Genomic DNA, 21,193 nt, shown 5'->3' with positions numbered 1-21,193 from the left:
TATCATAGCTAAGACAGAGAAGAGAAACAGACGCTGAACCTTTTACTCTGGTTCACTTCTCTTCAACTGAGCCCAATTTACTGAAATCAATATACCCAGTGCAATTTCTACATCTGGCCCATTAATCATTAAGACAGGTAGAAACTGGTGAACAATTTTATGGTAACATAAAATGTATTCATACTTAAAAATAAACATTTTGTAGCGTAGGATGCAAAATCTACATCAAGATAGAACACTAGATTTCAAGCAACTGTGAGCTTTTCATGAGGACCCTCAAAATAACTTAGGGAACACATGTGTTGACACAATGTTTTGGCTACTTCTTTTTCCTTGCTTTTCACCAGTTACAATCACCAGTTCCATATAATCTCATAGATTGCAACTTCTCATCTTTCCCCAGAGGTCCTAGACATTACCTTATAAAATAAAATGCACACAAAACTTACATCTGGTTAGTTTTCTTTTTTTTTTTTTAAAGATTTTATTTATTTATTTGACAGAGATAGAGACAGCCAGTGAGAGAGGGAACACAAGCAAGGGGAGTGGGAGAGGAAGAAGCAGGCTCCTAGCGGAGGAGCCTGATGTGGGGCTCGATCCCGGAACGCCAGGATCACGCCCTGAGCCAAAGGCAGATGCTTAACGACTGAGCCACCCAGGTGTCCCACATCTGGTTAGTTTTCTGAACACAAATAACTCATCTCTCTCCAAGGACCTACCATATTAATTGTAATAATATATTCTTTGCCCATATAGCCTACGACTGTTTCTATTTGTTCCTAACCACCCATTTCTATTCCTTCCCAACAGCTAAATATACATAATTACAATTAAAAACCTCAGAAAATCTTAGAAGTACTCACATGCTATCTCTTAGGACAAGGGGAAAAGCTGAATCTATATTCTGTCCAACAGTTAATCAATTAGTAATGGAGAAAAGCCCTGGTCAAGGAGATCAGGTATTGGCAGCGGGAAGGAAAAATAGGTGCTTACAATGGCAGAAGGGAATATGGAGGGGGATGATAAGATTAGGACAGTTTTTCCAAACAGCAAGTCTCAATTCACTGTGGATTGTGAAATCAATTTAGTGGATATCAACCTGGATTAAAATAACAACAACAAACACTCAAATAGAAAAACATCAGAGTGCATCGTATATAAGACGAATAAAAAAAAAGAAAATCTGAAAAGCCACTATATTAGAATACGCTAAGGGACAGGAACTTATAAAGGACTTCCTACGTGCCAGAAACCACACTGGATTATTATAGTTAGTACTGAAAACTATCTTGTTAAATAGGTATTTCTCTTCCTAATTTAAAGATGAGGAAAATTAGGCTCAGAATAACTTCTTACCTAAGATCAAATGGTTAATGAACGCGTGAGTTGACATTCTCTCTTACACCACTTTGCTTATACCACAGTCTTAGGTGGGCTAACTATGCAACTGTTAGGAGAAAGACAAATGGATGACAAGGAACTAGTGAAATTCAAGAATTTGACTTTCAGAGGGTCCTATCCATCTACTTCTTTAGCCTCATGCTCTATTGGGTGTCTTTCCCTAAAACATAGCGGCTGCCACTAGTGGCATGGGAGGCTACTGAGCAAAGGGGCAAACAGGTTACATCTAGAACACCAACTCTGATCAACTAATATTGTCAGCCAGCAACACTGGGTCAAAAAGAATTCCAAGACTGGTTCAATGGGAATAAGTAGTATGATAGATTAGTGATGTCTGTCATAAATCAGGGTGGCAGGTATTTGCTACCCTTTGTAAAATGGAATCAAAGATTTACCACTTACTGCCTATGAACATTGGCCTCAGTTTCTTCATTTCTAAAATGGCAATAGCAAATGTCCACTTTATAGGATTACTGAAGATTAAATAAGGAATTAAGTATGTAGAAAACCTAGTACTTCGTAAGAAATCAATAAATGGTAGAAGTTATGCTTGTCATTATCACTGAACTAGGATAGTATCTGCTCCTGTTGCACTTAAATTCTAAAATCTTCCCTCATAGAAATTAAGGTCAAACAGAGTGATTAGCTTCTACAGTTACCTCCTGAACAATGAGCGGGTTAGGGGCACCTATCCTCCAGAGTAAAAAATCCACAGGTAATTTCTGACTCCCCCAAAACTTAACTACTAAAAGCCTACTGTTGACCAGAAGCCTTACTAATAACATAAACCGTTGATTAACACATATTTTGTATATGTGTTATATACTATATTCCTACAATGAAGTAAGCTAGAGATAAGAAAATGCTATTAAGAAAACCATAAGGGTGGGGCGCCTGGGTGGCTCAGTTGGTTAAGCATCTGATTCTTGATTTAGGCTCAGGTCATGATCTCAGGGGTGTGGGATCGAGTCCCACGTCGGCCTCCATGCTGGGTATAGAGCCTGCTTGATATTCTCTCTCTCCCTCTCCTTCTGTTCCTCCCTGCCCCCCTGCCCTCTCTCTCTAAACAAAACAAAACAAAACAAAACAAAACAAAACAAAACAAAACAAAACACCATAAGGAAGAGAAAATACATTTATAATACTGTATTGAAAAAAATTTGTATACCAGTAGACCCACACAGTTCAAATCCGTGTTAAGGGTCAACTGTATACTGAGAGAAACTAATACTTACTGAGCAACTAAGTGTCAAGTGCTGTATCAAACACAGACAGAAGTGGACTGAACAGCTTTATGCAAATTCATCTGGAATCCTGCCCCAATTCTATGAGAAAACCTAATTGTCTTAATTTGAAACCACTAATTCACAATCTTTTGGAGCCTAACTATAATTAGAAACTGCCAATCCTTTAATAAACAAATTCAAAAAAGAAAGTATAAGACAACAAAACATGAGGGTTGTGTAGGTATCACTGAAAATATATGTAAGTAGATTATGCATGATAAACCTTGCTTTTATATAATTGAGCAGAGTAGGGTGATCTATTGCATTATCTTCTTTCTAAGCTTCTCCCTCTTCTAAATCTTTTCATTGGGATCTCAGATTCCTGTTGGCAGAGATCTTCCCCACTTTCCTCTCTGAACTCCTGTTCTCCCTTGAAGGACCTGACAGCACTCTCACAGGGATGCAATTTCCCTCATATCCCAGGTACATCAGAGTCAAGGTAAGGTTTCCTCTTTGTTTCTTTCTTTTTTTTTTTTTTTAAGATTTTATTTATTTATTTATTTGAGAGACAGAGCAAACATGAGTGGGGGGAGAGGCAGAGGGAGAGGGAGAAGCAGATTCCCTGCTGAGCAGGGAGGCCAACGCGGGGCTTGATCCCAGGATCCCAGTATCATGACCCAAGCCGAAGGCAGATGCTTAACCAACAGAGCCACCCAGACGCCTCTCCTCTTTGCTTCTTAAAACTATTTCCAAGTATTACTCTTTGCAGGACAGTCTGCTTCATTAATGGAAGAATTTTACAACTGGTTGGCTCATGGTCTTCTAATCCCACGTTATTCCCATGCATCTCCCAATTCAACCTCATCTGGACTTCTGGCACTTCTCTGTATCTTATTTACCAATTCCCTTCTGTGTTAACTTTCCTATATAGTTTCTATTTCCTGGTTCCAGATCTTGTCTATATTCTTAATGATCTTAGCCCTTGTCCCTTCTTGTGACACATGCCTGGCAAACCCCTAATAGCTACCTTCTTATGCTTGCAGTTAGGTTACTAAGCACTTGCTACTAGAGTAAAATCATACAACTGAGCAGAAAGGTTCCACTAGCAATTCATACAAGAACACACAAAGCACACAAAAATAAAGGTCATCTGTAACCATAAAAAAAAAATAAATTTTTTGGCAAGTAATCCAATGGGAACATCACAAAAAGTAGAAAAACTGAGTGAAGCAAACACACACCTGAGTAAAAAGAAGGCAACACCGTTTCTGGTTGGGAAGGCTATCTATAGTAAGATGTCAATACTTCTAAATTAATTTAGAGAATGATAATGGTTACAGGTCGGCACTGATCAAAATCTTGGTGAAATTTCAAAGCAATAATAAAATACACATAGATGAGTAAAGGATAAAAAAGGGTAAAGATGTCTTATCAAAGAATGAGTTGGAAAGGGACAAAAATGATGGGAGACAGACCTTATGAAATATTAAAGTACAATATAAAGTGTTAACTAAAAATGGTATGATATTGGGTTAAAAATAGATAATTAATGGAAGAGAGGAGAAATTCTGGAGACAAAACAAAATATATTTTTTAAAATTTAATATACGACCAAGTAAAATACCATGTGGGAGAGAAAAAGCATTGCTTAATATATAATACTGAATAAATTAATAATACCATGATAAATTCTTTAAATTTTTTTAAACCACCAATAATCACATATTTACTGTAGATGGTAGAAAGATGATAATTTTCCATCTACTGAAGCAATAGGAGAAAGTATAAATGACAAAGCTGAGGAGTTCAACTACATAAAAATTTTAAATACTGAAACAATAAAAACCAACAGAATTAACATTAAAAAGCAACAATCTGGGGCAAAAATACAATAAAGATATAGCTCATAGAAACAGGAATACATTTAAAACAAACACTTGAGAAAATACCCAGAGTCCCTTGTAGTAGTAAAAATGCAAGACAAAATACCTCACAATTCTCAAGTAAACAAAAATACATTAAATTGGTCAAATCTGATACTGATAGGATTATGAAGGAAGTCTTATGCTGTTGGTAACACCCCAAATTATTATACCTCTCTCTGCTGGGTTACCAACTGCGGAAGAAGTAATTTGTTGTAGAACTGATCACACTGTTTGAGTGGTAAATTCCATCCTAGAATATATAACCCAAGGAAATGACTTAAAAGAACAAAAAGCCATACTTAATTATCTATATTAGCATCTTAGAAAGAGAATTACAATAATTAACGACAGACACAAAACATACATTACCAGCAGATGTTTACTGAACATTTATTACCATGCCAGAAGGCTGTGCCAAGTGCTTTAAATACATTATCTCATTTCATTCTTCAATGTTACGAAGCAATTATTACTATCTTTATTTGATAGATGAGAAATCTGAAATACTCAGACACTGAGTAACTTGCTCAAGGTATACAACTGCATATTTAAGTGACGGGGTTAAGGGCTTGTACCAAGGCTTTAGACTAAATTCTTGCTCTTAGCCACAGAATATAGACTCTTCTAACAAAAAAAACCTGGAAAAAATATCTAAAGATTGGAAAATGATTAAATAAGCCATAGTGTAAAACCTGGAACAACTCTACAGTTATTAAAAGTAGCATGTAAGATACAGGAGAAGTTTTTATGAACTAGCGTCAGTCATAAAGGAAAAACAAAAGTGATCCCCGTAATCTTGTTATAGATGTCATAAGAAACGACAGATTCCATACATTTTACTCATTTATGGTTCTATAGAAATGAAGAGATTACAAACCTTCAGCATACAGTCGTTCTGCGAGGAAAACTGCATCTCGGTAAGCATAGTGGTTTAGTGCTTGCCATATAGCAGCCTGAAAGTAGAGGAAAAAGAACATAAATAGACAAACATACAGAGTTTCAAAGTAACTCCTAGCAGAGCCTTGCATATTGTAAACAAATCAACAACCCTGGCTTAAGTAATAAAACCTCAGTGCCCATCATGCAAACTCCATAGTTTGCTAGACAAGGCTCTTCACAATATGGCTCCTAACATATCTGAATGTACTCACTCCTCTCCATGGACATTTCGGCCTCTGTCGTTTTGTACTTCCTTCCCCCCCTCCAGAGGAATGTGGGCTCCCTCACTTACCTCCTTTTACAAACTGCTCATCCCTAAAGACCCAGCTTAATTAACATCTACTTCATGAAGGTTGATTCCTAGCTGAAGTTGATTCCTTGGCTGATTCCTAGCCATTTTTTTGGTAAAGATAGCTCTTCCAGTGGAGCACTCATGTTTTGTTATAGTTACTTGTTTATATGTCCGCCCACCCCACTAAACCATACTGCTCTGAACTTACAACAGTGGTTTAAACAATTTTTCATGATATACATGAAATGTATGTCATCCTCCACAAAAACTTCCCCACCTATTATCTTTAATGCTACCCTGTTCTCACCCACTCAAGGAAGCATGTTAGGATACAGATGAGTAGAGCTACTATAGGAATAACCTTTAATCTATTTGAATATATTTTTCTATTATTTTATTTTATTTTTTAAAAGATTATATTTATTTTGAGGGAGAGAGAGAGAGAATCTCAAGCAGACTCCACACTGAGCATGGAACCTGATGTGGGGCTCTATCTCACGACCCTGAGATCATGACCTGAGTTGAAATCAAGAGTCAGATTGCTTAACTGACTGAGCCACCGAGGCACCCCATATTTTTTCTTTTTTAGATTTAGGAAACATATCTATAAAGTTTATATCAAACCACCACCCTGAATTTTGTTAATCTTAAGATTTTCTTTACTATTTGTACACATATGTATCATTTTTAAGCAATGCAACATTTAGTTTTCCCTGTTTTTTAATTTTAAATAAATACAAAATAAAAACAATCATATTGTATATATTCTGCTATGATTTGCTTTTGTAATCCAACATTATATTTAAAAAATTCATTCCTAATCTGTACAGCTGGAGTTTATTCATTTTGATTGCTGAATAAATAATATTTCCATTGTATAAATATACCAAAATGTATTTTATCTATTTATGGCATATGAACATTTGGGTTAATTCTAGTTGTTTTTTTCCCCCCAGTTATAATAGTGCTGCAAAGAACATTCTTGTATTTGTCTCTTGGGATATCTGTTTAAGAATCTCTCCAAATTAGGATATATATTTAAGAATGAAATTATGGGGCTGCTGGGTTCATGTTCATATACATGTTCATCTTTACTAGGTTATGCAAATTATTTTCAAATTGTTGGTTAATTTACACTCCTACCAAAAATGTATGAGTTCCCATTATTCCACATCCTTGTCTACACTACGTACTATCAAAAAAATTTTGAGTTTGTTTATTTATTTATTTATTTTTAGTAATCTCTACACCCAATGTGGGCTCAAACTCATGACCCTGGGATCAGGAGTCTCATGCTCTACTGACTAAGCCAACCAGGTGCCCCTAAATTTTTAATTTTTACTAGCCTGATAGATATAAAATGCTTATCTTTTGCATTTAATTAGCATTTCTCTGAATATTAAAATGAGGCTGTGTTCATTGGTAATTTATCTCATGTTTATTGGTCTTCTGGCAAATGCCTGTTTATGTGTCATACATTTTTCTGTTAGGTGACTTACCTTTTCTTACTATTTTACCCAGCATTTTTAGGAGCACTAAACCAAAGAGGTTTCTTTTAAGTTCCAGTGTGTCATATAACACTAATTTTTAGTCTGTCATATAATGTGTATACACATACACGTATGTGTATATATATATATACACATATATACATGTATATATAAATTATGTGTTCATATGTATTTATGTTTTGCTTAGCATTTTTAGGAGCACTAAACCACAGGAGTTGCTTTTAACCTCTCTGGGTTTCTTTTAACTTTTAGTCTATCACAAGCTATAAAAGTCATCAGTTAATTTAAAAAATTCATAAACTTATAAACTGAGATATCTTACAACTGATCATGACAGGTTTTTTTTATTTCTAGCATGTATACTAGCTTATAATGTATTGAATAATTTAGCAGAGTTACAATAAAACCAGCAAGATGGGATTACCTAATGAAGACCACTAGCTAACACTGTAACAGTAAAACTAGATTACATTGTAACAAGTGATTAATATCACTAATATGCCTTAGATATAGTAAAAGCTCAACTATTTGAATGAATAAGCAAATGTTTAATAACATTTCTATGAGTATTATTAATTACAATTTTTTATATTAAAATCCTAGTAGTAGTTGATGACTTACTTATTAGTGCAAGGGTATATTTTTCTATTTCCTCAAGAAAAAAATGGTAAATGAGTTTCACTTGGGGTCTCTAGATCCTCTTAAGCTTACTGTCTATACAGTCTAAATTTTTTAAAGTCTCAGAGATGTGCTAATTTGGCCACTTCCATCCAGACACAGGGAAAGGAAGAAGGAGGGAATTTAAATTTAATTTTGAATAAACTATACTAACCCAAACGGCATTTTTCCCCCTCTAATGTTCTTAATCCAGTCATTCTTACTACTTCAAGAACTATCTAAAATTGCTATTCAAAGTGTGGTCCTTGGAGCAGCAGCAACACTAGTATCTTCTGGGAGTTTTCTGGGAGTGTGGAATCTCAGACCCCAACACAGACCTAGTAAATCAGAATCAGCATTTTGGGGCGCCTGGGTGGCTCAGTCGCTAAGCGTCTGCCTTCAGCTCAGGGTGTGATCCCAGGGTCCTGGGATCGAGCCCCGCGTCGGGCTCCCTGCTCCACTGGGAGCCTGCTTCTTCCTCTCCCACTCCCCCTGCTTGTGTTTCCTCTCTCGAAGGGCTGTCTCTCTCTCTGTCAAATAAATAAGTAAAATCTTAAAAAAAAAAAAAAAAAAAAAGAATCGGCATTTTAACAAGACCCCCAGGTGATTTATATGCATATTAAAGTTTGAAAAGGACTGATCTAAAAAAAGACTTACTCTAATTAAAAACATCCCTGCTCCATAGACTCACCAAAGCCAAAGAGGTTGTCTCATCCAATGTTAATTCAAGATGTTAAGAACAAAATAATTTCGGGGCACCTGGGTGGCACAGCGGTTAAGCATCTGCCTTCGGCTCAGGGCGTGATCCCGGCATTATGGGATCGAGCCCCACGTCAGGCTCCTCCGCTATGAGCCTGTTTCTTCCTCTCCCACTCCCCCTGCTTGTGTTCCCTCTCTCGCTGGCTGTCTCTATCAAATAAATAAATAAAATCTTAAAAAAAAAAGAATAAAATAATTTCTAGTCCTTCAGGCCATATCCCTTAGTTTTAAAAGAAAGGCCTGAATTATTCAAATTACAAAGCCTCTTGTTTGCAGGTCTTCATGTTCCTTCTTGGCCACAACCCATTTCTTACACCTAATAAAATATCCTACATATTAATAGAAATGAATCATAATACCATCTCCTTTCATAATCTATCCAAATTAGTTGGGCTACAAAGATATCTCCCTTTGGTCTAAAATGTACCATTTCGCTCTCCCCCAATATTGTCAGAAGTAGCTGGCATAACCTATAGGATGATTCCAACAGTACACACAAAAATATGACTTACCTGCTTTAAATAAGAGAAATCCTAGAATTTTCAGATACTTATAAACTCCATATTAAAGATAATTTGCTGTCCCAAAGCCTAATTCATCCCAACACCACTATTCATAATTTCCAGAAGACAAAGGGGTTCATACAATTTTAATTTTGCCATACTTCAGTTCTATGTTTATTTCTGGAATATTTCCATATGATTTAATCCCACAATGTCCCTCAATTTCATAGAAAGGAATATTTAGAATACCGAAATATCATACTACACTAAAAAAAACCTCATTCATAATTGGAAGGTCCTCTATTACTTGGGAAGTAAAATAGATGGGAAGAGAAAAAGAGAAGGCCATAAATACCAATAGGACCTGCTAAGAAGGACTGTTAAATCACTGTATGATTCTTCCCCAATTAGAGCCACCTAAATAAGAAAGGTACCAAAGACAAGCTGTGCTGAAACAGCCAGAACCCCCAATAAAATGTTCCATATTGCTGCTAATAATTCTTCCACAAGCCATTAACCAAGGATCTGAGGTTCCTACTCTTTACTACTCCTTGACTTTTTTTTTAAGATTTATTTATTTATTTATTCGAGAGAGAAAGCACCAGCAGAAGAGACAGAGGGAGAGGGAGAGAGAATCTCAAGCAGACTCTGTGCTGCATGCAGAGCCTGACATGGGGCTCGATCTCACGACCCAAGATCATGACCCAGGCCGAAACCAAGAGTCAGACACTTACCCAACTGAGCCACTCAGGCATCCCTCCTTGACTTTATTTCTGATAGTATTTGCCTGTGGTGGATATCAAAATATCCTCGGCTATTTAGAGTACAAAGGTGTACTATTACCTCGTGAGGACATTTCATTTACTGATTCCAGCATGACTGACCATGAATGAAAACCAATGGGCAGGGAATAGTGGTGTCTTTTTTAACTTTTCTGAACTGGAGAGTTCTAGTACTCATTCATTCAATAAATATTTACTGAGTTCCTACTATGTGCCAGGCACTTTCTAGACCCTATAGTAAATTAACAAATAGTTTCTGTCCTCATGGAGTACCTTTCAGTGCTGCTCCTGTCTAGATCAGTGGCTATCAATCCTTGCTTGAGAATGCTCTACTTCAAATCCACTGCATCACAATCCCTGGAAGCTGGGATTGAGTTTAGATATCTTTATTTTTAAACCTTTTCACTGGTAGGCATTCAGTGCTCAGAATCATTCCTTTTTTTTAAGATTTTATTTAATTATTTGAGAGAGAGAGAGATAGCAAGAGAGCACATGAGCAGGGGTGGGGGGAGAGGGAGAAGCAGGCTCCCCACTGAGCAGAGAGCCCGATGTGGGGCTTGATCCCAGGACCCTGGAATCATGACCAGAGCTGAAGGCCGATTCTTAACCGACTGAGCCACGCAGGTGCCTCGCAGAATCATTCTTTTACTCTTTTAGATAAACAGTTCTCTTTTTTTTTACAACACACTCTTTTGTGAAAATTTGTAAAAGCTATGGACCTTCTTTCCAGAAAAAAGCACATGTACGTATATATCTACAGAAAAAGCTGTGTACAGTGTTAGGGGTTCACAGATACCCTGGTTCATTAAGTACCACTGGTCTAGCTGATGGCAGACAGTATTAGAGCCTGAAACATGGTAGGTTTCAATAAAAATCTGTAGGATTGAGTTTAGATTTTGAAAGAAAGGAGAAGAGACAAGACTGACCTAGAAAGGTACTTTCTCTTTTGCATATAGGAGACTACTACAAACTACAGTACTAGGGCCTGGAGGAGCACTGCTGCTGCCAGGATTAGGAGAGGTGCTCCTTGTTTGAAACTCAAAAACATCTTTTACCACATAAGGTCATGGATGCTGGGTTAAGTATACATGAAATAACGAATGTACTGGTAAATCAATTTGGGTACATATGGATTTAAACAGTTCGAATGGGCTAGTGTCTAACAATCATTTACAGAACTGCACCTAGAACGGTATCTAGAATCGGTCCCCACGTTTTCAGTCTCATTCCGTAACAATATTCTTCCCTTTAAACTCTTAGCCTCCTAAATGGTCTTCCTGCCTATAAGCTGTAAGGTAATCCACCCTGTCCCAGAATTACATTCCTCATACATAAATATCATCACTGCTAAACAGAAGATGATAGTGAAAGGCCTGGGCTCTAATCCATGTTCCACGACTTACTAGTTCTGTGTCTTGGGCAAGTGACAATGTCTCAAGTCCTAGTCTCTTCGTTTAAAACGTAAGAGTCCAGTAAAGTACATAATGATTCCTAGCACATACCTAATAATTACTTAATAAATTTTAGCTGGACCATCATCATTATCATCATCATGTCTTCCTCCCTGATCAAAACCTTCTAATGATTCCTCTTGGATAGCTCCACAAAATTTACAAAATACCTCCAGTATAAAGCACAAACTCCTTAGCAAACTATTCAAATGCCCTCTGGCTTTAATCTCCCTTTTTCAGCTCTGTTCTCACATCTCACCAAAGCTACCCATGGTCTAGAAAAAGAAAAAGTCTCCATCAGTCCCTAAACATTCACTGTATTTTCAAACTGTAGAGTCTTTGCCTGTTTGGGTTATCTTTTGTCTTTGACTTCTATGTCCTGAAATTTTAGTCATCCTTTCTTCAAAATTCAGCTTACATGTTCCTCTGCCTTTCCGTGAAGACTTCACTGATCTATCCCTTGCAATATTAATTACTCAATCCTCTGAGGTCCTAGACAATTTTGTTTATACTTTAAAAAACATCAGGCTGTGAGCGCCAGTGTGGCTCAGTTGGTAAAGCATCTGACTCTTGATTTTGGCTCAGGTCACGATCTCAGGGTCGTGAGACTGAGCCCCGCACTGGACATGGAGCCTGCTTAATATTCTCCCTCCCTCTCCTTTTACCTTCCCTCCTTCCCCTCTCTGGCTCATGTGCACGTGTGCTCTCTCTTTCTAAATAAATAAATAAATAAATAAATAAAAAATTATCAGGCTGTTTATTAGATTTGGTTATATTATTTAACTAGGTTGCAACTTCTTGAGGAAAAAAAGCCAGATTCTATTTTTCTCTATAATTCCCTGGTTATACTACCTGACTTGTTATTTCCTTAGTTAACCTAGGTAACTGCCTTTAAACATAGTGCATGCTCAATAAATGTTTGTAGAATATTGGTTTTGGAACTCTGAATCTATTTTCCACTTACTGAACTACAAATTTTTAGAAACCCAATCGGGAGGTAAAACACAAGGTAAGGCATTCTTAATATAATTAGCTTTTGCTAATATGAATAAAAGGGAACATTGATGTTGATGATATAAAACAATACAAAATAACATCTAGCTGTCTCTTCCTTGACACAATAAGATAAACATTAAAAAAGCAAGGGAGCAAGAATCTGGTGAGGAAATACCAGTTAGTCTGACAAAGGGGTTGGAATAAATCAGGTTTGGGGCAACAAAAATTTTAATGATGTGATCTATTGATACCTGAAAGATACTCAGAGTTTTCTGGTTAACAGCAACCTAGATCATGTCATATACTGCCCTGCACACCATCAGATCACTTGCCTTACCACCTACTCAGTACGCCCACCACCTCTGAAGCACATCATTTATCCGTCCAGTAAACATTTAGTGAGCATCTACTCTGTTTGCTGTATGATCCTGATGTCAGTAAAAAAGAACATAAAAAACAACTGGGGCGCCTGGGTGGCTCAGTAGGTTAAGCGCCCAACTTTTCTTTTTTTTTTTAAGATTTTATTTATTTATTTGTCAGAGAGAGAGAGAGAGTACAATCAGAGGAAGTGGCAGGCAGAGGGAGAAGCAGGCTTCCTGCCGAGCAGAGAGTCCAGTGCGGGACTAGATCCCAGCGTTCTGGGATCATGACCAGAGCTGAAGACAGATGCTTAACCAACTGAGCCACCCACGTGTCCCTAAGCCTCCAACTCTTGATTTCAGCTGAGGTCATGATCTCAGGGTTGTGAGATCGAGCCCCATGTCAGGCCAGGCACTCAGCGGGGAGTCTACTTGAGATTCTCTCTCCCTCTGTTCCTCCCTCTATGCCATGCTCTCTCTCTCATAAATAAATCTTTTTTTTTAAAGATTTTATTTATTCCTTCGACAGAGAGAGAGACAGCGAGAGAGGGAACACAAGCAGGGGGAGTGGGAGAGGAAGAAGCAGGCTCCCAGCAGAAGAGCCTGATGTGGGGCTTGATCCCAGAACTCCAGGATCACGCCCTGAGCTGAAGGCAGACGCTTAACGGCTGTGCCACCCAGGCGTCCCTCTCATAAATAAATCTTAAAAAAAAAAAAAAACCCACAAACAACAAAAAATAACCAACTTGAGAGTTCTTCAGGTGGGCTGTAGAAAGCCAATATACTGGATTTTCAAATCTTTGCCCACAATAAATTATGAATTTTGAATTACAAATTCAAATTATGAATAAGCCAGGCATTATTCCATAGGCACCTATTTGGTCACTGTCATTGTGGCCACTGTGCTTTTCTTTTAAGTTTATTTATTTAAGCAATCTCTATACCCAATGTGGGGTTCGAACTCACACCCTGAGATCAAGAGTCACATGCTCTACCGACTGAGCCAGCCACATACCCCTGTGCTTTTTTTTTTTTTTTTAAGATTTTATTTATTTATTCGACAGAGACAGAAACAGCCAGCGAGAGAGGGAACACAAACAGGGGGAGTGGGAGAGGAAGAAGCAGGCTCACAGCGGAAGAGCCTGATGTGGGGCTCGATCCCACAACGCTGGGATCACGCCCTGAGCCGAAGGCAGACGCTTAACTGCTGTGCCACCCAGGCACCCCTGCTTTTGTTTTTTTATCAAACAATTGGGAAGATGAACCTTAGAACAAAAATATGTGGTGCTGGCAAGAAGTGAATAACATTAGGTCAAATATACAGCAGAACCTCTGCTCTCTGGCCTACATCTCCTCTATCCTATGACACAGAAAAGACATAGATAAAAGGTAATGTGATAAACTATGAGTGTTTTCCTCAGAGAACTTCAACATTTGCACTGAGAATAATGCAAAAAAAAAGTCATTCAGAAAACAACAGGCTAAAGGGTGTTCAAATCTAATTTGACTCAATAATTTCTTGAATGTTTAATATACTCTCCCAACTACCAACTCACAGCAGATGAACCCTAACCCTAACTCTCTCACATTAAACAAGATGACCAAGAGCTTCGTTATAATCATCTGTAAAATAGGATAAAAACACAAACTTTGAGATAAACCTAGTACAGTACTTGGCTGAATTCTAAACCCTTGTAAGAACGTATCTGTCCCTCTGGTGTTCCACCAGACCATACGTGACCTAGGGTTCTGGAACCATGCATATAGGTATCTTTCAAAATGATACTCATTTAAATTAGGCAACTGCAATAATAATGAAAGGAAGAAATTCAATAAACATTTACTTTCGAAGGCAGACCATTTATTCCCCTGGATTACTTTAATAGTGTCTTATTTGTCTTCTCTGAATTCCTTTCCATCCTATGATCCATTCTCTCCCTGTGAGCTTTTCACAAATCAGATCTGATCATATTATCCCTTTGCCTGAGATCTTTCACTGGCATCTTATTGTCCTTAATAATAAAAATCCAAAGCACCAAACCAGGGAGGGTGGTATAGTCCATGTTTACCTCTCCAATTCACTTTGTATCATGTTCTCTTATGTTCCCTGTGTCAGGACAACGACCTTCTTTCAACTCTGCAAACCTGCCAGGTTACCTTCCTGCCACAGATCCTTTAAACATACACATAGTTCACTTTACCTGGCACATTATTCTTTTCCTCCAAACCATGAAAATTTGATTCATTCTTTGGACTTCTTTCTCAGGGAAAGCTTTTTTGGGGGACCTCTGATGAGGTCAGGTATCTTTATTACACACTCTAACAGCATCAAGTACCTTTCCTTGGTAATACTACAGGAGGAGACTAGTTGAGTAATGTCTTCCTCACTATAATATAAACTCCAGAAAGGTAGGGACTACATTTGGTTTTGCTCATTATTAGATTCCCAGCATCTGTTATATACTTCTTAAGCAAATGCTTAACTAATATACGTTGAATGAATAAAAAACTGATCTTTGATTTCTGCGAGTCCTCCCACTCTTAGCATCTTAGGTTAGTCTTAAGCCTTCAGTTTCTCCGTATTATTATGCGACTGATGCTTGCACACATGGGTTTGAAATACACAGGTTCACTTACATGTGGATCTTTTTCGATATAGTACATTACTGTAAATTCTCTTCTTTATGATTGTCTTAATAACATTTTCTTTACTCTAGCTTACTTATAAGAATACAGTATATAATACATATATAAAGTACGTGTTAATCGACTGTTTATGTTATTGGCAAGGCTTCCGGGCAACGGTAGGCTATTAGTAGTTAAATTTTTGAGGAGTCAAAAGTTATACTCAGATTTTCAGCTGCATGGGGGTCAGTGCCCCTAACTCCCGCATTGTTCAAGGGTCAACTGTATGTCCAATAGTTTAAGATCTCTGGAAATCTCTATTGAAATAAATTCTGTGGCACATAACATTATTCTTTTGTATAATAATTACCACCTAATTACTCCTTTATAAAATATGGGGATTTCCTACAAATCTACTTGTTCAATTTTGTTGTAAATGAAAGAACATGTTGAGTAGAAAGAATACACCCAGGATTTAATTTTGGAGGTATGTGTTCTAATTTGTGGGCCAGCACGTCCAAGAGTGAGACTTTAGGGGAATTATTTAACTTTTCTCAGCCTCAATTTTCTCATCTGGAAAATAGAGCTCTGTTTCTTGGACACGGATCAAATGACATGATACATATATGGTGTTCCTAGCACACAGTAGGCACTTAAAACCTTATCCTTTCCTATCTCCCAATATAAACAAATTCAATAAATCTGCAGTTTCCATTATTATAACATCTCCCAGCATATCTGCCACAATTGCTTATTTTGTTAACATATAAGCCACAAAAGACCCAAATGATTTACCAGCTAACTCAGTACTACCGATCACCAGGAAGATTTGACACATACATATATATGAAGGCTATAAAGTCCTAGAACTTTGGATTTTTTTCTGTCTTTTTAAAATTAAAGAAATGAGGAAGTATCATAATCAAAGGTTCTATCCATTTCTGATATAAAATCAAACCTTGCTCAGAAGAACATCATTCCTTTATTACCAATTCTTAAGAGGGTCAGAGAGGAATAGTAAAGGGAGCCAACTCAAACTCTCATATACCCCAGACATATAACTTACCACTTGGAAAACCCCACATACAGCTTCCATCACTACTCTGCTCGGGCACCTCTAAGTTCCTCAATGATGGCGTCTCTTTGGGAGGAACAGGGAGGGAAATGGACTATTTTCTAAGGCACTACAGATCGGTAGCTTATGAAGAGCAGGGCTAAGATTAGCCCCTTGGCCAGTTATCTACTTCTGCTCAACTGCTGGTGTGCACCTGCCCCCAAAAGCATATCATTCAGTGCATCACCTCAGGAGTTCTACAAATTAAAGCCAGATGGATAAAATGCTACTAAAGTTACAAAACAAACAGAGCAACACTGCCCCCGTCCTCAAAAAAAAAAAAAAAAAAAAAGAAAAGAAAAGAAAAAAGAAAAAAGAAAAAAAAAGAAAAAGTTTAAAAGAGAATTCTTACTGATTAAAAGAATGGGTTAGTCCTAGGATGCAATAATTTAAAAGATGAATCTACATAAAATGAAATGGCAAAGTTCCTTCCTTGCTTGCTCTTCTTAAACATGTAGTATTATTTAAAATGTAAACAAACCTCTATAAATTGTACAACTAATGCAGACTTAAATGTGACCATATAAATTATTTTGTCTTATTCTTGTTTTTGTCAAAAAAAAAAAAAAAATAGCTGCCTTTTTTTGGACCATAAAAGAAATGGATAATAGAAGCTTTAGACAAGATAAGAAGGTATAAGGAAAAAAAAATCACTGTGGAATTTTCCTGTTATACGTTACAATCTAATTTCTAGAACTCTAATTTAGTTTAGGTCTACATCAGTGGTTCTCCGTCTGGGTGATTTTGCCCCAAAGGGATATTTACTAATGTGGGTGAGGGCCTTTTTGGTAGTCACAAATGGAGGGGGCACCTCGCCGGTAGAGGCCAGCGATGCTGCACAACACTCTGCAATACATAGGGCAGAATCCCCCACAACAAGTAATTAGCTTGCCCCAACCGTCAATAGTGCCAAGGATGAGAAACCCAGTGTACATTACCACGTAACTGGATTATTTTAGTAGCCTGTATGTCTCCCTAACTCTTATCTTGTCCCTCCTTCCCAATAGCACCAGATTAATCTCCCCAAAGCAGTGCTTTCATTACAAATTCTTCTGTTCAAAACTTATAATGGCTATTTATTACCAATACCTTAAACGTCTCAACCTGGATGTTAAGTCCTGTGTAATATGATTCTACCTGGCTAGCAAAACCTTATCTATTCCTGCTATCAATTCCCATTCTAACCAAGGCTATGATATTTTACCGTTTGTTTTGTTTTGTTTTTCACTCCTAAACATCATTCTCAAATTTGGGCTTTTGCTTATGCTATTCCATTCCAAAAACATTCTTTCTCTTCTTTACCAATTCAAACTCTTCCCATCTTCTAAAGCTTTAAGTGCTACTCTATCAAGAAACCCTTTCCATTTTTCCAGTCTGCAAGGATCTACTTCCTGAATTTCTTTATTAGTATCCGTGCCATCAAATACATACTGACTTGTAACATTATCCAATTGTTCCTGTTAAACATTCTTATCTTCCCAACAAGACTAGGCCCCTCAAAAGATCAGAGGTTATGTCTCCACATTTCTATTGGTTGGCTTCACAAATATCTCTAACTTATTTTGTTCAAAACAGATTGTCCTTCAGATTTGACTCCCTCTTAAAGGATTCGTCATTTATTAAATGGTGCCACCCAAATGAAATCCAGGTAGCTGTTCTCGATCCTCACCCTTTCCCATTCAATCAAGTTGCATGTCTCCTTGGTTCTACCTCCAAAACATCTCTTGAATATCAACCTCTTTCCTACTCCACTACCACCACTTCAGTAAGTTACTTTCACCCTAAAACTGTTTTTACTCTTGCCTCCCTCCTCATTTCACATATAGTAACCAAGAGGTCTAACTCTACATCTGATCAAGTCAATGCTCTTTTGAAAATCCTTCAAGGACTCCCCATACACTTAGAATGAAAACTGAACTCCTTATATAATGGCCTCCCATTAATATGCAACTCCAGCCACACTGGCCTCCTTTCAATTATTTCAATGCCACGTTCTGCAATGTCTTAGGGACTTTGCACATGCTGTTTTCTCTTCCTGTAATGCTCTTCAAATTACGGTTTCCTTCTCAACCTTCAGATCTCAGCTTCAATGTTATTTGCTCAAAAAGGACTTTCCTGACACCATTCTTAGAGAAGATTTTTAAATGTCTTTTATATTCTTCTGTGCTTGGTACATAACGGTACATAATCTTTCCAATTTGATTTTTTCATTGAGACTGCTTCTTAACTTTTTGCTCTTTTGCAGTACCTCTTTTGGTGGTTCAATTGCAAACCTGACACTTGGGCTTAGGTCAAGTCCCTCCTATTAGGTCTCTCTCCTAACACCCTATTTATAGTGCCCTTATCACAGTTTGTAATTATTAATTTGTGATTATTTAATGCTTTCTCTATAGACCATAAGCACAAAAAGGGCTACATCAGGACACTAGTTGATAAAGGAATTAAATTATTGTATATTTGCAATGACCTCCTCCTTCACCCCCAAAGCTTATTCTCTCAGTTCAGTGCTATGTAGCACTGTCTTGAAGATATTATATTGTACCTAAATATAAGGCAATCTCCTATTTTCCAAAAGAAAATTTCATAAACAAATGTGTTCAGCTAACTTAAGTATATAAGTTTTTTGATTAAAGATCTAATAGTCAAATGCCTATTGATTTATCAATTTAGTTACACATACATATTTTAAAAATCACCAAATATATTTAGAAATGTCTTTTTCTATTTTCATTGAAGAGAACAGTTTTACTAAAACTGTTCACATCTATCTTTGATATCAACAAAGCCATTTTTTTTGTCATCTAACACAATTTTCCTGAATACAACACCTTCAATTCTAAGTTACTTAAAATATGGTACCCTTTGAATCCATGTTAGAATGCTGTAACTGTAGGGGTGCCTAGGTGGCATAGTCAGTTAGGTGTCTGATGTTTGGTTTCAGGTCAGGTCGTGATCTCAGGGTTGTGATCTTAAGGTAAAGGGATCAAGCCCCGTGTTGGCCCCATGTTGGGCTCTAAGCTCAGCATGGAGTCTGCTTGGGGTTCTCTCTCCCTGTGACCTCTGCCCTCTCAAATAAATAAATCTTTAAAAAAAAAAAAAAGATGCTGTCCTGTACATCTTATTCCAAGCTAAAAGTATTCCTTCACTATCTAAATGATCTGTAAAACAGTACTACGTGTTCAGTACCCACTTACTATACTGCTTATTAAGGCGATTTTTACAAGCCTTGTTTACAACTTCATCTAACACTTCTATGAAGTTTTATCCCCAGAAATAATCGATAAATCCATTAAAATGTCTTTGCCTTTTTAAAATCAATTTCATCAGGTGAATTTTATAAATATCCAAATTAACACTAATTGAAGTCATTTAGGCTAGTGTGCCTTCCCCAAACAGTTTTAGCAAAAATAACTGACAGAATTTCTGCCTCATAATGGGAGAGATGTTTGAAAAAACTCATATATAAAGTAAAGTTTTTCTGAGAGACAACTTGGAGGAGGAGCTAATATTTAGGCTTAGGTGGTTTATCAGATTGGCTATTCCATGTTAAAACTTTAAAGAAAAAAAATGCAGAAAACACTTGCTCATCTTTCCTCTCAACCTTTTCCTATGCCTAGTAATACCATGATGACTTAAGCAATTTTCCAACTAACTCTCATTCCTTAACAAGTACAATTACTTATCATAGTTTAAAAAAAAAATAAACAGTATCTGTCCTATTTTTATTTTCTCCTTACTAATTTTTCCCATTTTCAGCCCTAGCCTAATCAGTTGATCTTTATCATCGCAGCTAAAGTTGCTTTTCTCTCCCACTGCTCCAGATCCCTTCTTGAATGGATGTTTCACTATAAATTACAACCAAAATTCTCACGTAGCCATATCATAAAACTTCTTACCACGTCCCCAAATCTAATGGACAAAGGTAGTATGGGGGTGTGGGGACAAATTTGACTCTTAAGCCTTAAAAATCCAGAAGTGCATTACTGCTCAGAGTAAGGAAAAAAAGAGTAAATCTGATGGGTACTATCTAGGAGTAGGCTACACATTTCTTTTCTTCTCCATGTTTTTATACAAGTTGAAATTGTTATTAAATAGTGGCTATGGGCTAACAATGAAACTAGTTTATCATTTCAGAAGACTTCTGGGGCCAGAGAAAGCAAATGTATCATTAGTTAAGACAAAATTACAAGAGTATGAAACAGAAATTAAACAACTTGAGTGATCTGCTCATCCATTTAAGAAGGTACAGAAAACTTCTAATGTCACATGAGGCCTCAAAAAAATAAGCTTAAGAGGGGCTCTTTACCTGTAAGAGGAATTTGGATGGCAAGAAATAGCTTTGGAAGCATTGATACAACTTACAAACAGGTAAATTTCCTAAAAGAGAATCCCACATTACATTAGTTCAAATACTAATAGCTGTTATATGTAAAGAGCTGTATGTAAAGAAGCCAACCGGGAGAAATTTCTATTTCATCCTGCGAAGAAAAATCAAGGAAATATAGAAGTGGCCATGTATTAAAATATTTATCATTTGACATCACAGGCCTATGAAGGGTCATGTGAAGTAATTTCTAAAATTGATTTGCTTTGTAACTCCAAAATAAAGCAAGCCCATAACTCAATGACAGCAGTTGGTAGAGGTCAACTCTT

The 21,193-nt window shown here is 37.0% G+C and overlaps 1 protein-coding gene across 5 annotated transcripts in view; it reads right to left on the bottom strand.

Annotated features, from left to right (window-relative positions):
* Nucleotides 1-21,193, bottom strand: part of CDC27 (cell division cycle 27) — a 73,630-nt gene that overhangs the window by 51,296 nt on the left and 1,141 nt on the right. For all 5 annotated transcript variants that reach the window (XM_045813889.2, XM_045813890.2, XM_045813886.2 and 2 more), the window contains exon 2: nucleotides 5,430-5,505. In XM_045813889.2, coding sequence (XP_045669845.1) covers nucleotides 5,430-5,505 — 76 coding nt within the window. The remainder of the gene's footprint in view (nucleotides 1-5,429; nucleotides 5,506-21,193) is intronic.

The sequence above is a fragment of the Ursus americanus genome, chromosome 23 (assembly GCF_024610735.1).
Source record: "Ursus americanus isolate L20-20 chromosome 23, mUrsAme1.1.p, whole genome shotgun sequence".
NCBI lineage: Eukaryota > Metazoa > Chordata > Mammalia > Carnivora > Ursidae > Ursus > Ursus americanus.
This window is presented reverse-complemented; position numbering and strand designations above follow the sequence as displayed.